Source organism: Lynx rufus, unplaced genomic scaffold (assembly GCF_022079265.1).
Source record: "Lynx rufus isolate CCGP_SWC_20201006 ecotype Redwood Valley unplaced genomic scaffold, mLynRuf1.p SCAF_7, whole genome shotgun sequence".
NCBI classification, from domain to species: Eukaryota; Metazoa; Chordata; class Mammalia; order Carnivora; family Felidae; genus Lynx; species Lynx rufus.
Genome location: NW_025814889.1, coordinates 61,576,964 through 61,590,270, shown reverse-complemented (window position 1 = coordinate 61,590,270; position 13,307 = coordinate 61,576,964). Strand labels below are relative to the sequence as shown.

General features: G+C 33.8%; 1 protein-coding gene across 4 annotated transcripts in view; it reads right to left on the bottom strand.

The window, feature by feature from the left end:
* CCDC91 (coiled-coil domain containing 91) overlaps window positions 1-13,307 on the bottom strand; it is a 351,169-nt gene that overhangs the window by 130,868 nt on the left and 206,994 nt on the right. For all 4 annotated transcript variants that reach the window (XM_047065633.1, XM_047065636.1, XM_047065634.1 and 1 more), the window contains one exon: window positions 10,111-10,218. In XM_047065633.1, coding sequence (XP_046921589.1) covers window positions 10,111-10,218 — 108 coding nt within the window. The remainder of the gene's footprint in view (window positions 1-10,110; window positions 10,219-13,307) is intronic.

Here is a 13,307-nt window from a genome sequence, read left to right as displayed (position 1 = left end):
TGACTTTGGCTCAGGTCATGAGCACACAGTTCATGAGTTTGAGCCCTACCTCGGGCTCTGTGCTGGTGGTGTGGAGCCTGGTTCAGATTCTCTCCCTCTCTCTCTACCCTTCCCCTGCTCTCTCTCTCAGAATAAATACATAAACTTTTTTTTAAAAAAGAGAAGAATTAAATTGACTTATACAACAACCAGCAGGGGAATTGGAGAATTGCTTGATGTTGAAACTCACACATTTGGTGGCAGAAATGATATGAGTAAACACAGCTCCTATCATCTCAGCATGCTCTGCGGTAGAAACTGACAGGCTGATTATACAATTTATATGTAAGTGCAAAGAACACAGACTAGCCAGAACAAGTTTGAAATATAAGAACAATATTGGAGGACTTCTGCTATCTGACTTCAAGACTAGTAGTATAGGAGTTATGATATGTAAATGGAACCAATAGAGAGTTAAGTAATAAACACACACATATCTTACTAATTTTTAATAAGGTACAAAGAAAATTCATGTGTGAAAGAACAGTCTTTTTTTTTTTTTTAATTTGAGAGGGAGAAAAAGAGCAAGTGTGAGGAGGGAAGAAGGGCAGAGGGAGGGGGAGGGAGGGAGGGAGGGAGGGAGGAAGGGAGACAGAGAATGAGAGACAGACGGAGAGAGAGAGAGAGAGAGAGAGAGAGAGAATCTTAAGCAGGCTCAGTGCTCAGTAAGGAGCCTGATGCAGGGCTTGATCACACGACCCTGGGATCACGACCTGAGCCAAAATGAAGTCAGATGCTCAACTGATAGAGTCATGCAGGCACCCCTCAAGGACACAGATAATTTTAAAGTAAATGAATGGAAAATGAAAGACCATATAACTAGTAAGCATAACAGAGTTAAATTAACTATGTTATTATAATACAAAATAGATATTAAGAAATACAATAGGAGGATTTAACAACTACAAATTCACATGCATTCAACAATAAAGCACCAAAATACAAGACAAAAAAAGACTGACAGAATTGAAAGAAATAGACAAAATCAATTACAATTGGAGAGATCAACACTCTTTTTCTCAGTAACTGAAAGAAGAAAATACAATCACTGCATTTTGAAGAACTGAAAAACATCAACCATATTGACCTAATTTGTCATTTATAGAACATTCTACCCAGCCACAGTAGAATATACATTCTTTTCAAATGTACACAGTATATTCATAAAGATAGAATATATGTTAAGCTACAAAACAGGTCTTAATACACTGAAAATAAATGATTCAATACAGAATATATTCTCAATAAAAAACAATTTAAATTAGAAATCAATAAAAAAAAGAAAGCTAGAAAAAAATCTCAAAATATGGGAAATGTAAACAACACAACACACTTCTAATGAGCACCGGGTGTTGTATATAAGTGATGAATCACTCAATTCTACAACTGAAACTAATATTACGCAGTATGTTAACTAACTGGAATTTAAATAAAAATGTGAAGCTAACTAACTTACTGTATATCTCATTGGTTAAACAAAAATCTTAAAGAAATTTTTGAACATCTCAAGCAAAATGAAAATGAAAACATGCCATATTACAATTATGTGGAATATAGTCAAATTGGCTATTAGCATAAACGTGATAGCTCTAAAATCATGTATTTGTACTTCCATTTTGAGAACTATAAAAAATACAGCAAATCAAACTCAAAGGAATAATAAAGGTCAGACCAGCAATGAAATTAAAAAAAAAAAAAGAAAGAAAAAAATCAATGGAACCAAAAACTGCTTCTTAAAAAAGATTAACAAAGTACTAAATCTAAACCAATTGATATAAATTCCCACTATGAAGAAGAAAGGACATCACTATAAATCTTACAAAAGAACAATAAAACACCATTGTATTTTTCCGATAAATTTAACAATTTAAGTGCAAAGCAAGGTTCCTTGAAAGACATAAATTACTAAAACTAATAAACAGAAAATTAGTAAGTAAAAACTGTCTCAACAAAGAAAATTATATACCTATATGGCTTCTCCAGTGGATCCCACCAAACATTTAAAGAAAAATAATACTATTCCTGTTCCAATCCTTTTAGAAAACAGAGAAGGCAGAAATACTTTTTTATGAGGCCAGTTTTACTGACACCAAAACTAGAAATAGGTATTACAAGAAAACAAAAACAAAAACAAAAACTACAGACCTATATTCATCATGAACACAGACACAAAAATACTCCACAGACTTTTATCCCACTGAATCTTTCAGTATATAAAATAAAAATTTCTCATTAACAATAGGATTTATCCCATGAACATAACCAGTTTGATATATGAAATTCAATAATATAATATATAACATTACATAAAAAAGAAACACATGATTATGTCCATAGATACAGAAAAATAAATGAACAAAAACTAAACACTCATGATTTAAATAAAACTCTTAGAAAAACAGTAATAAAAGATAACTTCCTCAACAAATGGCATCTATGGAAAACCTAGAATTAATATTATACTTAAGGGTTAAAGACTAAATGGTTTCTCCCTAAGAATTAGGAATAAGTCAAGACGCTGTCACCACATATATTAAATGTTATACTGGAGGACATAGCAGTTAAATATCAAGAAAAAGAAATGAAAGACATACAAATTGCAAACAAAGTATAATCCTAAATAATATGGAATACTGAGTAATTTCCAGATGACATTATAAGGTACAGAGAAAATCCTAGAAAACTGACAAAAAAGTTATAGACTTAAAAGATGAATTTACCAAGATTTCAGGATGAAGAGCAATATACAAAAAACCAATTGCATTAATACACCAGCAAAGAAAATCTGAAAATATAATTTTAAAATTCCATTTATGAGAGTATTCTAAAAATGAAATACTTACAAATAAATTTAACAAAGTATACTGATCCTATATACTGGAAACCACAAAACATTATTGAGAAATTAAATATGATCTAATAAAATGGAGAAAAACACTATGTTCACGGATATTGTAAGATTCAATATTGTTAAAATGGCATTTTTTTTCTAAATTAAGCTATAGATTATGTAATTCTAATCAAAATCACAACAGGCTTTTTTTTTAAATGGAAACTGACAAGCTGAATATAGAATGTATGTAAAAGAAAACGCTTATTATCGGGGCGCCTGGGTGGCTCAGTCGGTTGAGCGTCCGACTTCAGCTCAGGTCACAATCTCGCGGTCCGTGTGTTCGAGCCCCGCGTCAGGCTCTGGGCTGATGGCTCAGAGCCTGGAGCCTGCTTCGGATTCTGTGTCTCCCTCTCTCTCTCTGCCCCTCCCCCGTTCATGCTCTATCTCTCTCTGTCTCAAAAATAAATAAATGTTAAAGAAAAAATTAAAAAAAAAAAGAAAATGCTTATTATCTAAACTAGCAAAACAATTTTCAAGAATAAAATTAAAGTTCTTATACATAAAATTTTAAGACTTATGATAAAGTCATAGTAATAAAGCTGTATGGTATTGGTGTATAGATAGAAAACTAGATCACAGCAGTGCTTTTCATCCAGGGGTGATTTACTATCCCCATTCTCGCAGGGGACATTTAGTAGTATCTGGTGACATTGCTGTTTTTTGTTTGTTTTTAATTTTTATTTATTTATTTTTTTTTTTTGAGAGAGAGAAAGAGCACAAGAAGGGGAAAGGGGCAGGGAGAGAGAAAATCTTAAGCAGGCTTCACACTAAGCATGGAGTCCAATGTGGAGCTCGATCCCAAGGCCCAAGGATCATGACCTGAGCCAAAATCAAGACTCAGCGGCTCAACCAACTGTTATTTTATTTTATTTTTTTTAACGTTTATTTATTTTTGAGACACAGAGAGACAGAGCATGAACGGGGGAGGGGCAGAGAGAGAGAGGGAGACACAGAATCCGAAGCAGGCTCCAGGCTCTGAGCCATGAGCCCAGAGCCCGACGCGGGGCTCGAACTCACGGACCACGAGATTGTGACCTGAGTTGAAGTCGGATGCTTAACCAACTGAGCCACCCAGGCTCCTCATCAACCAACTGTTATTAAAGCAAGTAAACTAATCAATAGTAGCAAACACAGATCAGTGTTTGCCTAGGGTTAGGGTTGTTGAGGGTGGATGACTGTAGAAGGGCATGAGATAATGTCTTGGGTTGATGGAAATGTTCTGTATCTTGATTGTGACAGTGGATAAACAGGTGTATACATCTCTCAATAACGAGGGTATTTTCCTGCACCTAGAGCATACACAAAAAAGTTGATAGGCTTGGGTGATCCAGCAAAATACAGAATAAACCCATAATCTATTTCTCACAGAATTTACATTCTGGTACGGGATTCAAATGATACTTGTATTTCTTAGGGAAGACACTGGAAGATAATACATTAAAAAATGTATGTTGGGAGGCCCCTTGGTGGCACAGTAAGTTGAGCACCAGACTATTGATCTAGGCTCAGGTCAGATCGTGAGTTCAAGCCCCGCAGTGAGCTCTGCACTGATGGTGCAGAGCCTCCTTGGGATTCTGTCTCTCCTTCTTTCTGTCCCTCCCCTGCTTGTGTGCACTCCTGTGCTCTCTCTCTCTCTCAAAATAAATAAATAAACTTAAAAAAAAGTGTGTTGTTGGCTACTGGACATTTTTGACAAGGCACTGCAAGTAATAATATAGATAGTTTATTTTGTGTGCTTAGGTAACATTCCATATATAAATCTGTTAATAGCACTTAAGAGATTTTAAATAGTAAATTGTACATATCCTTCACAGAAATTTGGATTTTACAAGTGCTGACAGAAAGGAACTAAGAAAATTTATGAGTGTTACAATTCAAAAGTATAAATAATATTTAAAATTTACATCTATGCACATATACATCCCTCCACCCCCAGTCACACACACACACACACACACACACACACACACACACACACACACACACGCACAGATCAAAATGTTTGCTTACCTAATAAAGGTTAACCTCCACTCATTACTTCCTCCTTCTTGGGTACTCTGGTCTATCCATTTTTTCTTTTTAAATCTTTAGTCTTACTAACTTGGCTCTTGCCCATAAGAGCAAGTTTAAATGAGTTCAACTTCTAGGCCAAAATACAAGGAGGATAAAATTTCCCCTTCATAGCTCCTTTTACCTACAGTGTGCTGTCTTATTTTAATGATCTAATAAGCTTTTCAAAGACTTACCTTCTGTTTATATTTTTTCATCTTCTTTTTTACTCATATGATTATCTACTTCGATCCTCCACCATTCCACTTTAACTATTCTTGTTAATGACACTTTCTTGTTGTCATATCCAGCAGTCATTTGTAAATCCATACCTTACTTACTTATTTTACATCATTTGAAAATGTTAACCACTCACTCTTTTGCAAAATGCTCTCTTCCTGTGACTTAGGTATACTAGGCATTTGGTTTCTTCCTTTTTCTCTTGCCAGTTTACAGTTTCCTTCATGAGCTCTCTTAGCCTATCCATTATTTATTGAGGTCCTTCAGGACCCTAGATGGAATTTATTTTCTCATTCTATATATCCTCTGGTCTCATCCACAGACATACTTTCAATGACCTTCTATATACTTCTGACTTCCAAATTAATTCAAAACCAGATTTCTCATAGTTCTAGACTCTGTATTCAACTCTGTTATGCACTCTGATCTTGTATATTCCACAGGCACTATAAACTCAACATGTCTAAAACACAAAATTTTCAACCCTAACCATGCTCCAGGTCTTAAGTTTCCTATTTCACTGCACTGCCAAAACCAAAAATCTGGTCATCATCCACAAAAATATATTTATGTATATAAATACATATTTATGTATATAAAATGTGTGTGTTGGTGTGTGTGTAAATATATCCTTTATCAATCAACATTTACTTCCTCTTTTTTATTCCCACATATTCTCTGGTTTCTGTTCCCTTAATATGACTCAAAACCATCAAAATCTCTCTTTCCCACGCACCCACCTTACTTTGGGCCACCACCATTCTTACTTGGATAACTGTAATGGCTGTTTAAGAAGCTGTTATGTGCTTCTCATACTGTCTTTCATCAATTCATTTTTATAAACTTTAGCCAGAGTAATTATGACTAAAATGTAAATCCAAACAAATGTCATGTCTCTAGTAATGTCTTAAGGACCCAATTTCCTGTCAGACAAGGTCCTTTATTATCCTTTCTATTGCATAAAATAATCTTTCATTTGGCAGTCTTAAATAGCCTCACCCACCCTTGCCAAGCATTTATATTATAATCTCTCATTTAAAGGATTGTGAATACGTTATTCCATCTACCTCTCTCATGCTAAGTTCTCAGTTCTGACCTCACTTAGACCCATGAACCCTGAGAGAACTCATCATTAGTCCAATAAGTCTTCCCTTACCCTATATGAAGGAACTACATACCCTTTAATATAACATAATTATTTATTCTATCATAGCTTACCATAGTTTTACAATAATGTCATGTTTCCACCTGCTTAATAAAAGGGCTGTGTCTTGCTCATATTATATTCATATAATCCAGCAGAATGCCAGTCATAAAAAAGGCCCTCATTAAATAAGGAAGAGAGAGAAAGACAAAAAGTTGGTCTAGCATTCAAATACTAGATGAGGCCCCAAGACAAATGTATAAAAATTTAAAGACCACTTTTTTAAATCAAACACAAGATAAAACATGAACTACAAATAAGTAGCCTTTCTACTACAGACTGGAAATTAGAAAACGTGAGTCATAACCTTGGTTCTGGGAGGAGCCATACAAATGATCTTGACCAAGAATAGCAAAGATGATAATAATTCAGCCAATACCAGCTGAACACCTAGAATGTGCCAAGTTCTATTCTAAGCACTATGCAGGTCTGATGTCATATAATACTCATAGCAATACTATGAGGTAGAAATTACTTGTATATACATTTTACAGGTAAGAAAAATGGGGCACAGAGAGGCTAAGGACATTCCATAGTACACAGTTAAGTGACAAAGTCAAGCAGTCAGATTTCTGAGCATCTGCTTGCAACTACTCTGAATATACTTGCTTTTCCCTTAAATTCTCAATTTGAAAAAAAAAAAACAATAAAAAAAGGGAAAGGTATGCATGTGTACACACACACACACACACACACACACACACACACAGGCTAAATTAAATTATTCCTAAGGAGCCATCCAGCTATTATTTTTGTTAAATTAAATTTATTAATTTCAAATTTCAATTGGCATCTAATGAAATATGATTAGAAAAACAAGTGTGGGATCACCATTTATATATTTTATGTGATTTGGCCTACTAATCATATCCCCTTTTAGTGTTTGGTTTTTAAATGGCATTTCATCACACTGTATATCATACTCTAAATATCCTGAGGTAGTCTTAGCCTGTTCTTCACCAAATGTTTCCAAATCGTCGATGAACATGGGATATCCTTCCGCCTACTTAGGTTATTTTTAATTTCTTTCAGCCTGTTTTGTAGTTTTCAGCAGACAAGTCTTTCACCTCCTTTACTCTGAGGTATTTTATTCTTTAATGTGCTATTGTAAACTGAATTGCTTTCTTAATTTCTTTTTTGAAATATTCATCAAGAATGTATAGGTACACAACTGATTTTTGTGTGTTAATCTTTTAACTTGCAACTTTTCTGAATTCATTTATTAGCTCTGTTATTGGCTATTTTTGATAAGGCATTGTAAGAAAAAGACAAAGTCAGCAATGAATTCACAAGAAGAAGACAATTCATAAGAATCGAATTACAGGTAACAAAAAAAGTTCAGAAATTTGAGGACTTGCAGGAATAACTATCTTCCCAACGTCAACTTATAAAAGAAACAACTGAGAAAGTCTCTGAGCAACAAAAGGCCAACTACATTCAATCTTACAGCAAGTACTGAATCAAATATATGTTAGCTACACCCACTATTAAGGATGCAATGGATTAAAATGTCTCCAAGCACAGACCTAATAAGCCTATTACTGTTACTGTCCTCTATATACTTTCATTTGGAACAAATGGTCTGGAGAAAGAGACCCCTGGAATTTCTTAAACCCATGCTTGATAAACAAAGTTATCTTTAATCAGAAAAAGAGAGAGACATAGAAAAATGGGCAACCATAGGGGAAAAATCATATAAACAAATTAAATGTAGGAAGTAATTCTCTAAAATAACTGTGGGTTTACCTTTCACAAATGGAACTGATTGTAATCAAACAGATAAGGAGCCAAAAGAACCATTATTCTGAACTGCCACAATCTGCCATCTAAAGTAACCCATGTCTCCCAATTTTCTACAGTCAAAAAGCAGGCTAAGAAATGGCATACTCACCAATACTCATATTAGATATTGCCAACAAAGATACTGAAGAATTTAAAACCTACAAGACCATGAAGAACAATGGACTAGAAACTCTGTCCCTAAAGCCTAAACAGAATCATGGTCAATCAAAGAGCAATCCTATCCCCATAACACACGTTATTTAATCTGTCCATTGAGATTTTAGAATTGCTACATACTAATGACAGCTGTTCATCTGATTCTTCATCCTTCCTACTGAGAGTGTTTACAGTAAATACCTTTATCTTGCTACTATATACTAAATATGTTGAAGGTAAACAACATGTATTTTAGTTTCTAGTTCTTTAGATCAAAAGGGACTATATATCTGGACCTGATAATGTAGACACTATGGTACATCATTCCCTACGTATCATCCAAAGATCCTGGACTTTTGAGCTTGAGGCCATAGCTTGGAAAAAACTTTCATATTTTCTCCCAAGGAGACAGGGTAAGCAAATTTGCCAGTAAGATGGAAACTGGGAATATTTGGCAACCATAAGAGCCAACTGTGGCATAATTAATGCTGTTTACCAAATATTTCCTGTTCCCTCCCTTTCATATTCATAGTAGGATCTCACTACCTGACCTCATTATGATGAAGAAAAGCACTACTGATATAAATTGAGAGTGGAAGCGTCATTTCCAGTCCAGAATATTTAATTACTGGTAGGATATTTGGGCTTCTATTCATTCTGCAATGTTAAAAGGTATTGTTCCACATAGGAACTACACTAGGGTGAAGACAAGATGGGACTAGGGCCCAAGACATTGTATCTGTATCTGTAGCATGAGTAAGATATAAGTCTTTGTTGTCTGAAGCCAGAGAGACAGGGCATAACCTGCCCTGCCCTGGCTAATACATGCTTTATGCTATTTCACAGTTCTGTGACCTTAACTCTTCTCCATAATTTTTCTGTCCATTCACAAAGTCATACACTTCATAGTTCTGGTGACCTAGTATTTCGACACCCAAAAGAGTATAGTTGTTGTATTAAATTTATAAAATCCCCTATGTATTTCTTCTTCCAAGCCATTTATTAAAATGACACTGAAAAATATTTAATAGAATTGACCCTAATCTTGGTAATAGGGTAGCATATTTATGTCTCCATTTAAATTCTACACCTAACTTTGTTTTCCAAATTCTCAGTATGCTTTCTCATGATATAAAAGAGTTCCTTTAAACAAAGCTGGTTTTATTTTCACCTACCAAGTTTTACGTTATTTACAAGTGTTTCTGGGAATTTCTTGAATATATTATTTACACTATAACACCTCCATAAATGCTCAACTGATTGTTCAATGTAATCATGTCTTTATGTCTTCTAAGACATTAAATCAAGAAAAGAAACAAATTTAATGGAAAAATTAAAATAGAAACCAATGTCTATATGCAATGAAAGGTAACTTAAACATAAATAAGTACTTTCAAAAATGCAAATATTATTTATAAATCTCATAGCACTAAAAATTGTTTCACATGCCATAATACATTCACAGTCATCTCTTTGCCTCTGTTATTTGATGAATAATACTATAACTCAGAAATTAACATAAGAATCATTAATTTGGTGGAAAGCCACATATTTTAGGCCTTTAGCTCTATTTTTAGTCTTTCATAAAATTCCCAAACTTTAACATTGAGTTTACATAAGCATAGTTTTTTCCTCCAAAATACACCAAGGAAAGTAAATGGCACGAAACTAAATAAACAGTTATAGAGCTCTCAGGGGAGGAGAGTCAGAAAAGTATAAATATATAATGGATGTGCAATTTTATTACCTGAGTATTTAACAACTCTTCACACTTGTGTGCTTGTTTCTCAATTGCAGAAATGTACTGTTTTTCAATAGCTTCTACTTGTTGCTTAACTGAAGACTGCAGTAGTGCCTAAAAACAAGCAAAAAGTCATTTGGATCTCAGACAAAACTTGGAGTCTACTGTTGGCATGGGAATTTTTTTTGACAGTTGTACATATCTGAAATACAACACTCTTCTGCATTACAAAATACACATTTGTGAATATTGAACACATTCATATATAACCTACTTTAAGCTTTCAGTTTTAAGTTTTCCTATTGCCAACACTACAGTTTTTTGGCTCCGATGTTACTTCCACACACCTTCTCCTTAAAAAAGGCCAAGTCATAGAAGATGATAAAGAGGGTGAGCAGTTCTGTTAAATATAAATTCAGTTCGGTGAAGACCACACAGGATGAGGAGTGTATGAAAGCTGCTGAAAAAAAAAAAAAAAAGAAAAAGAAAAAGAAAAAAAAAACAGACATATTTCACTGGCTGACAAAACTCCACATCCTCTCGGCACACTGTAATATCCCATGGGCCAAGCATGATCTTCAAGACCACAAGTCAAGTGAAAGCAGATGGAAACTCTGAGCAATTTCATACATAAAAGAACTGCCCCCCAGGAAGTTCACGCCCCTAATATAAAAAGGTAGAAGTCAAAGTGTGGAAGTCAGAATCTCAAGGCAGTATTCATAAGGAGTAATAAAACTTGGGAGACTGGACAAACTTAAGTGGGTAGTGTAAATGCTGGAACCTCAGTCAGCTAAATATAAAGACGTTAACACTATCTTAAGGGGAGCCAAATCAGCATTTGAAGATGTTCCACCCACTCACTTCCTTATTGGAAATGCTTAATACATTATTATCTTTTTTCTTTCCTTTTTATGAAAGCATTATATGTTATACTTAACATGTTCCCAATATTATATTACATGCTATTTATAAATTCTAAATCATTCTAAAATATGTATTCAACCATATACATAAGAATTCTTTAGCAAATATTCTATTTTTGAAGGTCTCTCTGGATAATAAACTACTCATAATCGAAATAGTAAGTTGAAACAGACACATGTCTTATAGAAAACAGACCTTTGGCACATTCACCAAGAAAAGAAAAATAAGCCAAATCTCTTCAATAATCTCTGTTTTGAAAATAGATTTACTTGGTTGGAAACAACATGCATTAAGGAGCTAAATAAATAAATATGCATGTATTTTTAAAAACTTACACAAAAATATTTTTTAAACCTCAGGATAAGTCTCAAATTTTCAGATAATTAACTTTCTTTTGCAAATGTTAAACTGTCTGATGATGCTACCACTCCTATAATTCAATAGTTGTCACTCTGAAGCTGCATAATTACTAGCAAATTAGTAAAGGAAAATAAAGCTCTGACTGAGGTTTAACCAAAATTTAAAGAAGTGCTTTACCGAACTGCTTTAGCCCTTCATTTATTCATTATACATCCTCTAAAGATTTCATAATGATTAATTTATATAAGGCCACAAAATTTAACCACTTAAACTGTGATTCGATAATGTAAAATTATAATTTACCTTTGGTAAAATACAATATAGCGTTGGACTTCAGGAAATTTAAAGAACAGTATAGTCATAAACAATTCTCTTGAGTATATTCATGACATCTTTCATAGATAGAAAAATGCCATTCTTTTCTGGGAATGTGGATATGACAGACTGTTTTGCTTAATAGAAAAAACTGTTTTCACTTTCTTATTTGCCATGGTTTCAAATAATCTCACAGTTTAACCAATTTTAGCAGATTTCATAGATTATATAGATCTTTAGTAGATTCCTCCTTTGGAGGAACAGGTAAGTTAGTGAAACAAAACATTTTCTCACCATTATTAAGAAACACAATTAAACAGTATTTTTTTTCTAGTAATCTATTTGTATACCACATGCTCATTTTCATCCAAACTTCAAGGAGACAAGTACTTACTATAGGACAATGAGTCAAATAAGAGCCAAAGCTATGGTTATGGAACATGGCGAAAAGCTATGCAGAAGTAACCAGCCTTTTATATAGTTCAAACCTCTCATCTTAGCCCCATTCAGTTACTTAAATCCACCCATCTGCAGAAGGGACATGAAGGAAGATACCAGGAATACAAGGATTTAAAAAAAAGTCTCTCCTCACTGAGTGCAGTCTATTGTTGAAGAGAAACATTCTCTAGATAACCACACACCACAGGAATATGCAAGGTATGTATTAAAGAAAAGATGCCCGAAGCCTGCCTGTAAGGTTCACTGTTATATGCAAAGAATATTAAATAGATAAGAATAGTTGGAGTTAAGAGTGGAGGCAGGAAGGTAGCAAACTAAGCAGGTGCCAGATATAAGAAAACCTTGTATGTAATAACAAGAGAGTTTTAAAATTTGGTCTAATACTACTCAACACTGTATTATCGGTGCCACAGTCCAAACAAAACAGGTAATTTCCAAAAACTTGACTTACAACTACAATATTAATCATTATGGACACGCTGAAAATACAAACTGACACTAGCCACCTGCTTTTACAGTGTGATCCATCATTATATAACTGGATAGTTATGTTCCAATGTAATATACGATAGTAATTGCCTTTATTATTTTGTGTAAGTATAAAAATGAACATTAATCTTAACACTTCCCTGCAATGCATTTTTTTCCTCCGTAGTTTTGTCTATAAATATCAAAGATACAAGGAACAACATTATAAAGAGGTGTCTGAAAGAATTATTTCCTTTATAAGCTATTTTAAACTACTCTCAACAAAGATACAGCATGAAGACTCATGGTATGTAGAGGAGAAAAACAAAGATGTATCCACATATTCTGTAATGAAAAAAATGTTATTAAAGGCAGGGCAAGTTTTATTAGTTTTCAACATATTTAGGTTTTAGCCTCAGTTCTATCAGGGATGGCCTGTGTCATCCTAGGGGATTTAATTCATTGAGTTTAAGGAAAACCAATAACCATACCTCTTTGAAAAGAATTTCAAATATGTGAACAAGAGTGTAGGTTCCTTTAGTGCAGGAATTATAATTTGCTATTAATCATACACAGCACACACATGTAATAGGTATCTGGTGAATGATGATCCTTGTACTAAGATGAATATTTTTTATACAAATCATATTACGGACAATACCAATATTCACTGGAAA